Below are 17032 nucleotides of genomic sequence, written 5' to 3'. Positions count from 1 at the left end.
GCCAGGGCTACCTCAGTATGGGGGGACGGTGCCCTTGAAAGGTTTGCTAATGGGTACATACCATCTGTTCATTCCTCTGGGGAGGGATGGCTTCGGACTGTGGATGGTAGTTACCCTTTAGCTCCACTCTGCCGCTGGCTTGGGGCTGGCCAACACTGGGCATGCTTCAGGCCTATCCCTGGCTCAGACTCCAGTTTGCACAGAATGGAAGCACCATGGTCTCCTGGGCCTGGGGCTGATGGCACCTGGCCTCCTGGCACCTGCCTTATCTCTTCAGAGCCGCCTTGCCGCCATTTTGAGCTGCTGTCAGAAGCTTCTGGTTTTTGGCCTCCTTTCTCTCCAGCCTTCCTCACATGTAGGTGTGAGAGCAAACTCTGGGGTGTTTTAGAGGGACCGCTCGCTGTAGGATAGGCCGCTGACCGACACTTGTGTTTTACCGGCACACATTATGGCATAGCGAGGTTGAAGAGAGGTGAGGGCTTGGCACGCAGCCTCCTGCCCCCGTGTCTGTGAGCAGAGCTGACACCACAGGCTCCATTCTGAGTGAGGGGTCTCTGTCGACCCTGCCCTTGGCTGGTGGATGCCCTCCCCGTCCTGCCCACCTCTTTGTGAGGACACTCCCTGCCAGGCTTGTGCCTACTTGTCTGGTGCTCATCAGGAACTGGGCTGGCCGCCCCCTTACCTCCTTACCTTTTCTCATCCTCCAGTGGTGCCACCTGGGACCTGCAGCCCGAAAAACTAGACTTCACCCAGTTCCACCGGAAGCTGAGACATACGCCCAAGCAGCCCCTGCCACATATCGACCGGGAAGGGTAAGCGGTGACCAGGGGCTCTTACACAGGGGTGGGAGGGGTTGCAGCCATCCAGGGGTTAACAGGGGCCTTTCCCTGGGTGGGCAGACAGACATCTCTGCTGCACCGGGGACACCCAGGTGGCTGATGTCCAGAGAGCTCTCTGCCTAGAACCAGACTCCCGGGCCTCTCTCCACCCTGCCCTGTCCAGCCTCCTCGGGCCTCTCTCCACCCTGCCCTGTCCAGCCTCCTCCAGCCGCACCGCCCGCTCCTCTTCCTGACCACCGCGGCTCTGCTTGTCGGCGATCGAGTGCAGTGGGTCTCACTTTGGATCGGGGCCACTGGGAGACTTGTTAAAACAGCGAGAACATCCTGAACTCTGATTCGGGAGGTCTGGGGTGGGGCCCGAGAATGGGCATTCCTAACAAGTTCCCAGGGGATGCTGGTCCCGCTGGACCAGGGACCCCCACTTTGAGAACCACTGGTAGTGTTTGTTTTTATACCAAGTTGTCCCATCCTCTGCTTTTTTCATATATCACTGTTGCCTTCTTCTCTTAATGATACGTCCGGGCCTGGGCTGACCTCAGGACAGCAATGTGACTGACCCAGGGGAATAAGACAGATGGTTTTTTTTTTTTTTTTGGCCTTTCTTTTTTTAAAAAAATAATTGTTATTCATTTAGAATTCCCGTAACAATGCATTCACCATTTTAAAGTGTCCAGTTTCATTTCGCTTAGTATTTTCATAATATGGGGTAACTACCACCTCCCTGTAGTTTCAGAACATTTTCAACACCCCAGAATAGAATCAAATCCTCTAAGCAGTTACGCCCCAGCCCTCTCTTACACCTGGTGACCACCAGTGTGCTTTCTGTTTCTGTGAATTTACCTCTTCTAGAAGTTTCTTGAAATGGGATCATACAAGGTCTTTGCACTCTGGCTTCTTTCCCTCAGCATAATTTTTTGAGGTTCATCCACATTATGTAGCATCTATTAGCCCTTTGTTCCTTTTTGTGGCTGCGTAATATTTCATCCCGTGGAATGTCCCTGTTTGTCCATTCATCTGCTAATAGGGATTTGTGTTCTCTCCATGCCCTGGCTATTGTGAATGATTCGGCCATGAACCTTCGTATCCAAGTACTTGTTTCAGTCCCTGTTTTCAGTTCTTTTGGGTATGGGCCTGGGGATGAAATTGCTGAGTCATATGGTCCACTTCTGACACCAGTTCTGTCATGTGTTTGTTTTTTTCTCCAACACCACCAAGCAGTTTTTTGATACCAGCTGAGTGTCCCACGATTTGGCTCAATTCTAACCCAGTCTACCTGGAAACACCATCAGACCCCACAGGCTTAGGCTGAGAGCTCAGTCCTACATACTGTCCCTTTCCCCCATTACAGAAGGCCAGGCCGTCACCTGTGCTTCAGATCTCTGACTCTAGGTTGTAGGTCCAGCGACCCCCTCCCTGGCTTCTATGGATTTGCTGGGGCGTGGGGGGCACGGGAGTTGGGAAAACACTGTACTCACTAGACGACTGGTTGATATAAAGGCATATAACTCAGGAACGGCCAGATGGAAGAGATGCATAGGAGAGGAATGGGGAAAGCTGCCAAGCTTCGTGCCCTGTCCAGAGTGCCAGTCTCCCAGAATCCCGTGAGCTCCTCCCTTTGGGGCTTTTTTGGGGACTTCATTACACAGTCATGACTGATTGAATCACTGGCCATTGGCCCCTCTCCCCTCCCTGAAGTCAGAGTTAGGACTGGAAATTCTAACCCTCCCATCACAAAGTTAGGTCCCCTGTCAAGCAGGCCCCTCCCTCCCTTAGGTTCCCTAAGTGTTTTTGCCAGAGTCGCTACATTAACATAACAAAAGATGCCTTTATCTCTGTCTGGGCTTAAGGAATTCCAAGGAGTTTAGGAGCTCTGTACCAGGACTGGGGAAGAAGACCAAATAGATCTTCTATAAATCACAATACCACCCATAGTAATTGCATGTTTTAAGCTTGTGAGGAACTGCCAAACGATTTTCCACTGAGGCTGTGTATTTTCCCACCAGCAATGCTCAGGGCTTCTGATTTTTCCACATCTTTCCCAACACTGGTTGTTCTCCTCTTTTCTTTTTTTTTTTTTATTATGCTGATGACTTTTACTTTTCCTTCCAGTCCCTTCCTGTCCACTCCTGACTCCTGTCACTGCAGATCTGAACATAACTGAGATTATTGGTCATGTTAAACGTAACTGCCTCTCACCTGCTCCCCACCCGACTCCCCAGCAGGCACCCCTTCTCTGACACTCTGGTCTCACCAGGGTCTTGAGCAACAGCCTGGGGAGGGAGGTGCTTTTGTCCCTATTCCAGATAGCTCAGAGAGGCAGACTAACTTGCCCAAGTAGACAAGCCATGATTTAATGCCTGCTGATGCCATCCAGTGCTCAGGTCACCACACCAGAGTATCTTCGAAGCAGCTTAAGCTCCTTAAAATTCCATGCAAACTCATGTGCTTGTGGAAATATTTCTGGGGAGAGACCCATCACTTGCCTGTACTTTCCCAGGGGACCCCAGGCTCTCATTACGGCTCCTTTTCCCATTGTCCCCCCCGTGTGGGTTCCATCAGAACTCCCTAGAGCATTTTTGCTTGGGTAGAGAGGAGAGGTAGCCTTCAGCATGGAGGTGCCCTCTTAGAATGGGATAGAGCAGAGGTGAGACCCGGGCCCCCCAGGTTCGGGGTGAGGGGTGGGGATCCTGAGTGTACCGTCCAGTGGCCACCTTGTGGCAGGAACTGTGTCACCCTTAGAGGCCAGCCATACTGGGAACGGACGCCACATGCCCAGCCACTGCAGCATCCCCCAGAAGCAGGGGACCAAGGTTGGTTGCCAAGGCTTCCCGCAGACCATGTTTCCATGGAGGGACAGAAATCAGAGAAGGCTGTTGCCTTGGAAACCCTGTTGGCAGCAGTGACTCAGCTGGTCTGTGGCAACCTTCTGCCCTCCGAACCTGCAGTTCCTCCAGGGAGTTCTGAACCCCAGACAGGATGGGTCTAAGGGGACAGCAGCCCTCCTTGCACACGGTCTCCTTCTGCCCCCAGGGGCCGCTGAGGTGAGGATGAAAGACCGGGCCTGTGCTGAGCTAAGCTGGTGTCTAGTGTGTGCTTGGAGCCTGGGGCAGCTGGGAGTCCAGAGGTGGGGGGTGGCACACATGACCCGGGGGAGAGGGTGTCAGCCATTGCAGTCAGCCAATGGTCCCCAGCTTCCTCCCTCCCATTGCCATGCTGTGTATGAAATACAGAGGCAAGCCATCGGTACCTTCACTGGCCAGCCTGCAGTGAGAAGGCAGCCGGATGTTTCCAGACCTCTTTCCGCCTCCCTGTGTGCTTGCAGCCCAGGGCATCAGGAGGCTGCAGCCGGGCTGACATGCCCCTCACCCCTTCCTTACACCCCTCCCACCCCAGCTCCACCTCCCAGAACCGAGCTGTCCTTCAGGCCCCAGCCCTCTTAGCACCATCTTGCCCCCTTACCCACCCCCATCCGCCACACTCTGCTGGCAGGAACGCTGACATCCCATACTTGGGCTTAGCTCCAGGCCACTGCCTTGCTGCCCTCTGCCCAGGACATTCTCCCGCGTTCTCTGCTTGGCCAGCTCAGGACCCGCCTCCCTCCCTCTGCCCCAGACCATTCTGGATGCCTCTGGACGGTCTGGGCAGCATTCCTCGTGGTTCCCGTGCTGCCCCCTGTTGCCCTGAGAGGCCCAGTCTATGCACTGTTTACACTGGGGCCCAACCCGAGCCGGAGCCTACACAGAAACACTTGTTGAACGAGGGGCGTAGATGTCCTCCTACCCTCTTCCACCCAAGCCTTTCTGGGATATGCGGCCACTGGGCTCCTCTGTCTGTAAGGCTTTCAAGATGCTTATCACATGCTGCCCCCTACTGGTGATGGGGCTCACTGCCCTGTCAGATGAGTTGAGGGTTTGTTTCCCAAGAACTGTGAGTTGTGGAGGGCAGGAACTACACCAGATTTCTTTTCCATGACTCCAAGGGAAGTTGACAGGGCCAGAAAAATAGACGCTCAGTAAATATTGAACAAATACATGCTCTGAAATTTGAGAATTGCATTAATTCTGCAGCTGGAAAATTCTGTAGCTATCACACCGGGCAGCCCTCACGGTGCCTGGGTCTCTAATAATAACAATGAGAGCAGTGGTCACTAATCCATCCTGAGCACCGTTCCAAGTGTTCGCCTCACGCCATTTAAAACTCACCCAGCCTACGGAGGCGGGAGCATTATTATCCTCACTTCGACAGATTGCGGGAACTAGGAGGCACAGAGAAGTGAGTAACTTGCGTGGGCTGAGGTCAGCTACAGAGTCTAGGCTCTTAATCAGTCTCTGTGCTGGCGCTCTTCCCCCAGCAGCAGCCAAGACAAGTGGCAGTGAAATAGTAGCAAAACGGTAATAGTAGGAATAGTAGTAAGATAGTTGTAAATCATGTTAGTACTAGGAGTAGTAGCCCTAGTGGGAATAATGTATTTACCATATTTATCTTATTAGAATTTGACGTAATTATTGCCCGTAGTTACCATAATAATATGCGTACCATTGAATATGGTATATAAATACAGATGTGGGTATATGGGGGTGTACGGGTGTGCACGTATGTGAGTACCAAGCATGATTCTAAGTGCTTAGATACATGAACTGATTTAATCCTCCTGCCACTACTCTTGATCCTCAGAACCTGCAGAGAGGTTAAGAGAGTCACATAGGATCACCCAGTTAGTAAGGGATGCAGCTGGGGTTCCAGCCTGGCAGTCCAGTCCCAGAGTATTGAAAGACTCAGGAGACGTGGGTGGTGGATAGCAAACCGAGGCCAGTGTCTGCAGCCTGATGGTAGGGCTGCCTGCAGAGGGCATGAAGACAAAGCATCAGCATCTGAGAGGGCTTGCTGGATTGGTCCAGAGGGAGGCTGAGGAAGGAGAAATCCCTGTTGCCGGCCTGTGTGACCTCAAGAAAGTTGCTTAGTCTTTCTGTTCATTCGTTGTCCCTCTTGTATAATGCGGGAGATGATGGGCTTTTGCAGGAGCTGCGACAGGTTTGGGGGTATTCATCAGCAAGGAACTTAGCATCTTTGCCTGGAAGGATCAAAGGGAGCCCTGGGACCTCTGTTAACCTCCCCATTGGATGTCACACTAGTGATCCCTGCCCCTGGACTCATCCCAGCACTCCCACCCGTACAACGTCCTTCATTCTCGAGGCAGGGCCCATGTTGCCAGGCCTGGGGAAGGGGGGCATGCTTCTCCAGGGCTGTTTCCTCGGGATGGGTCTGACCAGTCCTGCAGGCCTTCGGGAGGCAGGGCCAGGTGTCTGCTCTTTCTGCTTGCCGGGCCGGGATAGGATGCATAAACCTGCCAACTTTTCAGTGCCTTTCTGTCTTTTCTGATTCAGGTGTGGAAAAGGGAAGCTAGAAGATGGGGATAGCATCAACCTGAACGACATCGAGAAGGTTCTTCCAGCCTGGCAGGTAAGTACAGGAGCAGAGTCTCCAACCCCTCCAGCCAGGTCCGGATCCTCGGTGTGGGCAGAGCCTACATGTTCTTTTGGCCCCTTGCTCCAGCCGGGAGGGGGTGTCCCTGAAGCAGTAGGTGGGTAAGGGTAGGTGCCCGCCGACGGCCAGGCTGTCCCATGGTGATGCGTGTGGCAGCACACTCTTGGCTGTGCTGTAGGCATCGGTGGCAGGCCTGAGAGCTCCCAGAGGTGAAATGGGGCCGTGCTCTGGCAACTCAGAGCCCTTGGAAATTTTCTGTCCCTTGACCTGAAGCCTCTGCAGGTGAGGCATCCTGCGGTGTGTTCTAGTGGGACTGGTGGGACTGCTGGGATTTCCAGCATGGTCGGCGCTATTTTTAGGCTTTTGAAAAGTGGAGTTGTCCTGCCAGCTCCAGGTGTCCTCTGTGCTTGCTGATATTATCATCGATTGGGCTCCTTTCCCTGAATTAAGCCAGGCTATGGGACAATAGGACCCACTCAGCAAAGAGCAGATCTGTGTTCTCTAGATGTTTCTGGTGCAGAAATAGTAGGAATCTGCATCCGGGCATGGCCCTGGGACCTGCCACAGCCGAGTAAGAACCAGTCTCCAAGGTGACTGAGCCCACCCCGCCAGTGATCTGCCACCATACTCACCACATCCCGCTTTCCTTCCCACCTGAATCTCATGCCACTTCACCTTCACCCATTCTCTCCCTCCTCCCTTTGTGCTTGTCCCATTTGGGGGGTTCAGTGTCCATGCCTCAGGCCCATTAATGGGAGACGATCAAATGCCCAGTCAGGGTCTCAGCAATCTGAAGAGGATGGGCCTTGAGCTGGTTTTTTCTTTGTTTTTTCTACTTGGCGTTTATTGTCTTTCTTAGATCTTAGATCTATTAATCCAATTTGGATAACCTTCAGCCACCATGTCCTCCCACTGCTGGGATTCCAGTGATACGCCTGCTGTGTTTCTTCCTATTTTCCCATGGCTCCTCAAACTCTGCTAATTTTTTTTTAAGTCTTTCTTCTCAGTGTGCTTCATTTTGAATAGTTCCCATTGCTGTGTCTTCAAGTTCATTAGTCTTTTTTTGCAAAGCCTAACCTAGCATTAATACCATCTAGGATATTGTTCATTTCGAATATTGTGTTTTTCACGTCTAGAAGTTCCGTTTAGATCTTTTTTTCTCTGTCTTCCATGTCTCTCTTCTTCCTGCCCATGCTTTCCCCAATCTTCGTGAGCATAAGGAATATATTAATAATAACTGTTTTAAGGTTCTTCTCTACCGCTTCTGCCATCCATGTCATGTAAGTGTCTGTTTGTATTCATTGATTTTTCTCCTGGAAATATTTTTGTATGCGTCCTGGTGATTTTAGATTAGTTGCCAGGTATTGGGAATTTTACATTGTTGGGTGCTGGATTTTGTTGGTATTCATTTACGCATCCAGGGGATTGTTCTGGAACATAGTTAAGTTACTTCAGAAGAGTTTGATCTTTTCAAGGCTTGTTTTTAAAGCCTTGTTAGGTGGAAGGCCTTTAGTCTATGATACCTCTTACTCCACTACTGAGTCAATACCTTTCTGAGATTGCTTCCCAATAGAAGTGTTTCAACCTCATCCACTGGGAACACAGAATGTTTCTAGCCCTGTGTGATCTCAGAGGATTTTTCTGTCCATTCCTTTTAGGAAGCCTTCTACTGGCTCTGGAAGTTTCCCCACACACATGCACAAATTAGTGCTCAGCCAGAGACACGATGGTCTGCAGATTTCTGGATTTCTCTTCTCTGGTGCTCTGCCTTGAAAATTCTAGTTGCCTCAAACTCCCTGAATTTTGAACTCTGTCCCCGTAACTCACTGAGACCACTTGGCTCTGTGTAGACTACTCCCCCTGTGTTGTAGTCTAGAAATTCTCTTCCAGGCACCAGACTGGAGCACAGATAGGGCTCACCTCATTACGAAGGGAAATGTGTGACCTTCTGGTGGAGAAACCTGCCAGAGTCTAATTTGACCATATGACTGAGGTTAACATCATTAGCAACGGGATGGGTAGCCACCATGTGCTGTCTGGTGTGCTGCACGGGAAATCCAACAGCATTTCCAAGGGGTCTCCTGCTAAGAAAGCATGGCCCGAGTCTGATCATAAGGAAACAAATGTAAGGACATTCCCTTGAACTGCTTGTATATGAAAGACAAGAAAAGACCAAGGAATCTTCCAGGTCGGAGGAGCCTAAAGAGGCAGACTGAAAGCCATGTGTGTTCTTTGCTGAGATCCTGGACCAGAAGGCTTTATCAGACAGTTGGAGAATGTGAATGGGGATCTGGGGAAGGGGACAGTAGTGACGCCTGGGTGTCGGTGTCCTGACCTGAAGTGTTAGATGACAGCTCTATAGTGAAGTGTCCTTGTTTCTGAGAAATACACAGTAGAGGATTTGGGGGATATGGGGCTTCCTGTCTGCAGCTTGTCCTCAAATGTTTAGAGAAAATAAAAATAATGGGTATGGAGATGCACAGATGAACTGAAGAGCAAATGGTGAGCTTTAATAGTCGGGAACTCTGAGTGAGGAGCATAGGGAAGTTGTTTGTATCGTCCTTACGACTTTCTTGTAAGTTTGGGAGAAAAAGAATCCGTATCTTCAGCCATGGTGTGTAGGTCAATGGCATGGAGTATCCCAGTGCACGGAGCATCCTCTGGGCTGGATCTGTATTCAGTTATCACCGCTAATATTAAGCTAGCTTTGGTGCAAAAGATAAAAGGATAACGTACTCAGAAATTACTATTTTATTGCTCCATTCCTAAATGCTTACAGCATTCGTGGTTGATAGAAAAAGTTGTTTGAGAGGCACAGATCCAAGTGAGAATCCACATTCTCCTGCCCTAGGTGAGGTGTTCACCCTTTGGTGGCCTTTGAGCCAGAAGCGGGGGACATCCTGGCCAGGAAGGTAACTAGTATGACCTCTTTCTCCTATTTGATGCCTGTCTCCTAGCTCCCTGGGGAGCAGAGCAGAGTGGAGGGACTTTCATTTACGTTTGAAGGGCAGGAAGAGCTGTGCCCCTGGCTGGGGGAGGCAGCAGAGCTCAGGAGTTAAGGGCTTGGCATCTGGACCCCAGATATAGACTTCATGGCATCCTGGCCCTGCCATTGACTAAGCCAAGGAAATGGGCTAACTACTTATCCTTGTTCTGCCTCAGTTTCCTCCTGTGTAAAATGAAGATAATGGCAGTCCCTACTTCAGAGGGGGGTTGGCGAAGATTGAGTACTGAGTTCATGTGCAGCATTGAGAACAGTGCCTGGTGCTCCCTGCCGGGGTGGGCTCCCCTGGCCTGGTTCAGAGATGGGAGAGGGAGCAGTTCCCTGTGTCCCACCCTGGGCACTTTTTCTAAGTGACCTCCCAGGCAGTGCAGAAAGATTGCACTAGAAGTCAGGAGAATCAAGCTGCAGACTTCCACCCCAGAAATGCTGTCACCTCCCCTCCCTCCGCCTCAGTTTACTCATCGGTAGAATGACTCAGTTGGACTAGATCACAGGTCTGCAAACTGTGAAGCTCTTGGATTTTTCAGAGCTGCCTTGGGGGTCCTACTAGGAGTGGGGAGGCTGGAGAAGCAGTTTCAGTGGCCCCTACTTGGCCTCACCCAGAACTGCTCTTCTGGTGTCTCTAAACCAATCTACTATGAATTGTTTCATTAGAGGAAATGGTTCTACTACTAATCCGATGGTGAGAATCATCAGGCCAGGGCATATTCCACATTTTCTCTCTTTCTTCCAGGGAACAATAAGTCAGCAAGCACTCCTGGTTCTCCGGGGCCACATCTGACACTTACAGTCTTAGGGGCTTCTGGTTGTGGAGGTCTTCCCCACCGTCATCTCTATATGCAGTGGGGGTCCACACAGCCATCCGGGCTTTGGTGCTCCCATGCACACATGCCACTGTGAGTCAGCTTTACCCCTGGAAAACTCGGAGCAGTTAGGTCCCTAAACCCATGGTACTGAACCTGGGCTGCTCATGAGATCTGTCTGGGAAGCTTTTAAGTCTATAGCTTTCTGGTCTTACCCTAGACCCACTGCATGAATTATCTCCTACTGCATAATAAATAGTTCAACATCTAACAGCTTAAAAAAAAACAAAAACAAAAAACAGACATTTACCATCCCATGTACATTCATGGGGCCAGGAATCTGGGAACTGCTTGGCTGGGGGTTCTGGCTCAAAGGGTCTCTCCTGAAGCTGTTGTCAGGCTGATGGCCAAGGCTGCAGCCAGCTGAAGGCTTGACTAGGCCAGAAGGCCTCCTTCCATCATGGCCCCTCACCCACCTCCCCCAGTTCCACCTTGTTTGTTGGCTCAACGCCTCATTTCCTTACCCTGCGGGCCTCTTCCTAAACTGCCAAGTGTCCTCACAAACATGGCAGCGGTCTTCCTCCAAGCAAGTGATCTGAGAGAGAGAAAGCATCCAACATAGAAGTCCTGATCTTTCGTACCGGAGTCTCAGAAGTGAACATGCTCTCCCTCTGCCACATGCCGTATGTCAGTTGCAAACACACCAACCCTGGCCCAGTGCAGAAGGGACTGCGCAACGGTGTGACTGTCAGCAGGCAGGGGTCACTGGGGCCAGTGACCACACCCATTGACTCATACCCAGGAATGTATATTTTTTTAAAGCATCACAGGGCATTCTGCCATTTTATCAAAATTATCAGTAAGAGTCAAACTCCTAGAGTTATAGCTGGTCACACTCCTGGCACCTTTTGTACTTCATACAGGCACTGTTAGGGCAAGGCTGACAGGCTTCCTGATCCCCAAACCCAGCTGTGGCAGTGGCAAACAGTACCATGGCAGTCGCAGAGGCCCTAGGAGAGCATGTTGGGATGATTTCTCCAACAAAAGTCCGAGTTTGAGGAGTACATAGACACCTATGCTAGTTAACCACCATTAGTTAACCTCCTCTGCAGGTTAGTGGTTAATTTCAGTAGTTAACCGTATCTGAAGCTTCTCTTTCCCTGGTCTCAGTTATCTGAGGTCAGCTGAGGTGCAGGAGCAGATGTCAGTGACAGCCTAACCTGACGTCACAGGCCCGCATCCTCCACCTCACTGCCTCTCCTCACGCAGACCTGTTACCACCTCACATGGTCACGGGAAGGGTTGAGTACGGTACAGTGAGATTTTGAGAGAGAAACCACATCCCTATAATTTTAATGACAGTATAATTGTTTTATCTTATTGTTGTTGATCTCTTACTGTGCCTGATTTATAAATTAAACTTAATCGTAGTCTGCGTGTCCAGGAAAATACAATGTGTGTGTGTGTGTGTGTGTGTGTACACGGTTCAGTACTGTCTGAGGTTTTAAGGCTTTAAAAGGCATCCACTGAGGTCTTGGAATGTGCCCAGGTCCCACTCCTCGTGAGTGAGGTCTGGGCCCTCTCCCTGCAGACTTTGCCTGCCTCCTCCATGCTGCTACAGAAAATGTTCTCTGGGACTTGAATGAATGGCTAAGTAGGGAACATTGACTCCAGGGACCCCCCAGACTTAATGACTATTCGAAGGAGCTCTGGCTTATCTCTCGCTGGGAGTCGCACATGGGGTACACATCAGGAGCGGTCCTAGGTAGTATTGCCTCGGTCAGGTCAGATGCTGTTACCTGGGTACCTGCCCAAACTCCCCTCCGGTCAAAGCTGAGGACCCCTATCCCCGATGGCCCTGCCTGGTTGTATTTCCACAGAGGGATCCTCGGGGACCCCTATCGCTGGGACTTCTGGGGCCAAGTCCCTAGAAGCACCCAAGGACCTGGGAACAAGGCAGATAGGTGCCCCTGTCTTCTGGGTATAGTTCTCCACCCATAAAAGGTGTTTAGGTGAATAATAAGGTCTGATGCCGGTGGTGTTGACTGTCCCCGAGGTCTGCCTGCCTATCGTGATAACTGAGGGCCTGGGTGATAGCCAGCAGACACATCTTAGCATCTGCGAACACTCGGCCGCCTCCAGTGAGCTTGGGCGAGCACGGTTCCCCCACACTGCTGTTGGGGGGAGGGCAGCTGGAGGCTCTGAGTGCGGTGACACGGACTTGGGGGTTCATCAGTCATGGTTCCAGGCAGTGATGCCACAGAATGGGGCCGAAGCTGAGGCCCACACAGTTGGATCTAGAATGGAATCCCAGGGGTCCCGCCTGCACTTTGGGCATCTCTGTTGGGAGCTGCATGAAGGTGGACTGAGGTTAGCCCGCCACGTCCCAGTGATGTGGTCACTACCGTCCTCATTGCTTGTTAACCGCAGCAGTGGATCCCAGCTCCACAGAGCCTGGGGCAGCAGCCACATTGGGGACACCGGCTGCACTGCGATCTGCTCCCGCTAGAGGGCACCAGCGCGCCACTCTGGAGGGAGGCTCTTTAGGCCGACATTTGCCTCACAAGTCCCTTATCCCCAGCAGCCAAAGGTGTCCTGGCCTCCCTACTGGTGTTCCGTGTGCCAAAAAAAAAAAAAAAAAAGGCTCAGGCCCTTGCCGGCCAGAACAAGGGACAAGATGAGGTGGGAACAAAGGTGGTCACATAGAGGTTTTAGGGACATATCTGTCAGAGGTTTTAGGGACATATCTATCTGACCTAAATATGCCCCACTGTGCAAAGGCCCGACATCCCTCCAGCAGTCCTCCCCCCACCGCCCCCGGGGAAGGCACATCCCTTAAGCCTCTATCAGCCACATAGACAAGGAGGGTGCCTTCCCAAGAGGGCTGCAGGCAGCATTCCCCACACCAGACTTGACCTGGGCCTGCAAGGGAGGTGCCCACTGGTGTGGGCCCTGGGGCCTTCCTGAGCCTTGGCTTCTGCCCTTGAAAAGAACAGGCACTATGTGAGGCCAAAGATGGAGCCATAATCCAGACCAAACTAAGTTTGGCAAGCTCATGTGAAGCCAAGGGAATAGACTCTGAAGAAGTCAGATTCCTGCCCAGACACAACCCTAAGGCTCCTTCCCCTGAGAGGGGGTCACTCGCTGAGCAGCTTCTCGCCCATGTCCCCTCAGACTCTCGAGTGCAGGGGACCACACAGCCTCAGGGCCCTGTGGAGAGGCTGCCTCCCTGTTCCCCACGCGGCCTCAGATGCTGCTATGTCTTGTATAAAACCCGAGCTGAGAAACCTTGTTCTTGAATTATCCTGCATCTTGCCCAAGGCTTTCTATAAGAATGTATTTTGATCATTTTTTCTTGAATTCTATCAGACAAATGTGAGGTCCGCTGCCTTTTGTCTGACAAGAGGAACTGCATAACCCAACTGATTTCCCTTTTTGCCTTCCTGTGAGGAAATTTTGAAACTGAATTCTGTGCCTGCCTGCAGTTAATTATGAGCTCACTGTGACCTGGTCGGATCCCTCGCTTTGATCCTCTGGTGACTGACCTAGTTTGGTTATAGATACTGTATAATCCCACCGTCGTGGGGGTGAATAACGAGGGTCACTATGTCACGTGGGATTTCGGGCCTCATGCGTGCTCCTACGGTTCTCTCCACTGAGGGGCCCAGCAGAGCCAGGGAAGGTGGAGTGGGAGTTCACACCTCATGAGAGTGTACATGGCCATCTCTTCACACAGGACCCACAGAGGGGACAGACCAGCTAAAGCAGGGGACAGTAAGGCCTGGAGTTAAGCACCCCATCCCCCTGCTTGGCCCCGAATAAAGACAGGATGACAATCTCTCCCACCCCACCTCTCTGAGGGGCACATGAGCTTTGAGAATGAAAATCCCTGCTCTCCTGAATGATGACCCCCTCCTCCCACCCGTTCCAGGTGGAATAAAAATGGTGGCCTGTGCACGAGCTGCCTTGTACCTCCAGCAGGTGGCGCTGTTGCCATTCAGAAACAGGGTTGGTGGGCCTGGGCTGCCCCATGGGATTGAAGCTGTCCTAGCCCAGTTCCCAGCTGTCCAGATGGGAAGGAGTGACTTTATTGTTCCCTAGAGCTATGCCAGCTCTGTTCTAAGACTTCTGGAAACTTCTAGGATATGCTCATTCACAGGCATCAGGAATATTAAAATAACCCAAGATGCCGAGGAACAGTCACATGAAAACCAAGCCCCACCTGGAACGCCTGTGATCTCCAAGCCCTATTTCACGTCCCCTCTTGGTCTCATGGGAGGTACGGTCTGGCGTCATTCACTCCGCCCACCGGTACTGATTGAGCACCTTTCCGGGGAGAGGCACTGTCTCAGCCATGATGGACTGAGTTAGAGTGCCGGGGCTGGCTTCCTTTCCCACGGTCGGGGACATGGGGTTCTCCCACTGTTCCTTCAGAGACCACGCAACGGCTGTCCCGCGCCTGTAGGAACACTGCAAACCCTTGCCAAGTGCTTTCCACACTTCAGGAGCTGTGACCACACTTCCTCCTTCTTATCTTGCTTATCCTTGCGTGGTCCCTGGGGAGCAGGTTGTCTGTGGTCAGATGTCACCTTCTCAGTGGGCCTTTTGAACACCTCGTCCCCCCCGCCCCCTTTATTCTTCTTCATCGCGTTCATCATGCATTTGCTTTATTTATTTCATGGTCTTCGTGCTCCCACTGGAATGTAAGCTCCACACACGGGCACATACAGGTGCTCATGAAATACTCGGCCAATGACTGAATGAGCCCTGAATGAGGGACTCACTCCCAGTACCCTAGTCCTGAGCCTGGGCCTCCTTCACAGGGGCTCGAGCACTGTCTGAGCTAGGGTCTGATGGTCGTACCATCCTTTCCGAGTTCATGGAACGGCCCTGTAGGGTAGAGGTATTACTGTTGTTGCCATGAGAGATATTAACGTGAATGAGAGAATTGAGATCAAATAGTTTGCCCCAGGTCACATGGCTGATAGATGGGGAGTGGAAATTGGCATTCAGGCAGCCCAACTCCGCTGAAACCCCTTTGTAAGGAATGTCGGAGAGGAGAAGGAGTTGCTGGAAAACCATTTTCTGCATTCTAGGTGACCATAGTCACGTATGGCAAATTAAGGGTGAATGTCATTTCCTTAATAAGCAAGAACAAGAAAATGGATATCTTTTTTTTTCCTCTCTTGCTGAAGGCACTAAAAATGGAAAGAGAGAGCGGAGCCCCACAGACACTTTTAAAAGAGGAAGAGATATGGTTTTTACTTTTTTTTTAAAGTCAGTTTCTAATGCCCTCCCCCACAGTCCCAGCTGACCCAAGATCGTGCTATCAAAGAGGAATGCTTACCTAGGACACCCCCCTCCCTCTGCCTCTCTGGCCACCTCCCCCCACCCCCCCCCCCAGTGCTTCCTCCCTCAGGACAAAAATAAGTGCTCCGTACAATAAAGGAGGACACCAGGAGTTCTTCATTCCATGGTTTCCTGTCCGAGGCCGCCAGGTAGCAAGGCCCAGTGGGAATGGGGCAACGTGCTCTGTGAGGCAAGCCTATTTTTATTTTTGTTGTTTGTAAGTCTTTTTACAAGAAGTCACCACTTTGGGGGTGAAAACTTTTGTTGGTGACAGCTAGGAAAGTTCCTAGGGAGCAGACTACGGCCAAGTCTGGAGTGGGTTCCCATGCAGTCTCAAGGAACTGGGACAACAGGTAGCAAGGGCTTTCTGGCTCTAGAGGGCCCAGGAGACTAGGGTCTCCCTTCCCCAGCCACTTTGATGATCCAAAACAAGGCTAGGGTCTTCGATAGGGATGGCAAACTGGCCACAGACCAAGTCCAGCCCTCCAGCCTGTTTCTGCAAATAAAGTTTTGTTGGCACATAGTCCGCCCAGCTGTTTGCTCACTGTGGCTACGCTTGTGCTACAAGGCAGAGCTGAGCAGTTACAGTGGGACCCTACAGCCTCCAAAACTCAAGATATTAACTGTCCAGCCCTTGACAAAAAAAGTTTGTCAAACACTGACCTAGGAAATACAGAGGAAAAAGCCCTGAAAAAAAAATTTTTAAGTGTTAAAAAAAAAAATGACCAAAATCCTGAGGTTCATTCAATTTCTGTTGTCCGAGAACCCTTCAGTTCGACTCACAGATCGTTGTCAAGTTCACCCAAAATCATTCTCTTCCAGCTTCCATTTCTCCAGCTATAAAATGGGATCGTGGGGCATCTGGGTGGCTCAGTGGGTTAAGCCTCTGCCTTTGGCTGAGGGCCAGGGTCCTGGGATCGAGCTCCGCATCGGGTTCTCTGCTCAGCGGGAAGTCTGCTTCCCCCTTTCTCTCTGCCTGCCTCTGTGCCTACTTGTGGTCTCTCTCTCTCTCTCTCTCTATCAAATAAATAAATAAAATCTTTTAAAAGGTAACAATAAAATAAAATGGGATCATACACCTGTTTGACTGACATTGCAAAGCTATCCTAAGGGTCAAAATACAAACCAAGGTACATAACAGCTCTTTATAAGCCAAAAAACTGCTCTACATACATGAAATGGCCTTACTAAGTAGCATTAGTGATAACTAGAAGCAGGGACAGAACCATTGAGCTTAACAGGCAAGAGACGAGCTTGGGAAGCATCCCATGGGGCCCTTCTGTGATTTGGGGAGCACAGGGGTACAGATTGTGTTAACTTTCCCCAGCTCCTTCCAAGACTGAGCTCTTGGAGAACAAGCGTCAGCCTGTGTAGGACTCGGGCCAAGTAGAAAGCAGGGCCTCACCAGCTACGCCCACTCCAATCCTTACACTTGCTCTGTCCTTACCCCGCTGGCCCAGATCTCGCCCTCTTTCGTGGCCCCATTTACTCTTTCCCTCCTTCGTGGAACTGTCCTCATAAAGCAGACCCTGCCCCCAGGCCTCACGGAGTTC

The 17032-nt window shown here is 51.2% G+C and overlaps 1 protein-coding gene across 5 annotated transcripts in view; it reads left to right on the top strand.

Annotated features, from left to right (window-relative positions):
- The window catches only part of CTIF (cap binding complex dependent translation initiation factor), a 284019-nt gene that overhangs the window by 106672 nt on the left and 160315 nt on the right, over window positions 1-17032 (top strand). For all 5 annotated transcript variants that reach the window (XM_082699263.1, XM_082699267.1, XM_082699266.1 and 2 more), the window contains 2 exons: window positions 708-812; window positions 6224-6299. In XM_082699263.1, the coding sequence (XP_082555389.1) occupies window positions 708-812; window positions 6224-6299 (181 nt within the window). The remainder of the gene's footprint in view (window positions 1-707; window positions 813-6223; window positions 6300-17032) is intronic.

The sequence above is a fragment of the Mustela nivalis genome, assembly GCF_964662115.1.
Source record: "Mustela nivalis genome assembly, chromosome: 14".
Taxonomy (NCBI): Eukaryota; Metazoa; Chordata; class Mammalia; order Carnivora; family Mustelidae; genus Mustela; species Mustela nivalis.
Note: the sequence above shows the minus strand (reverse complement) of the source record. Positions and strands in the feature narration are given on the sequence as shown.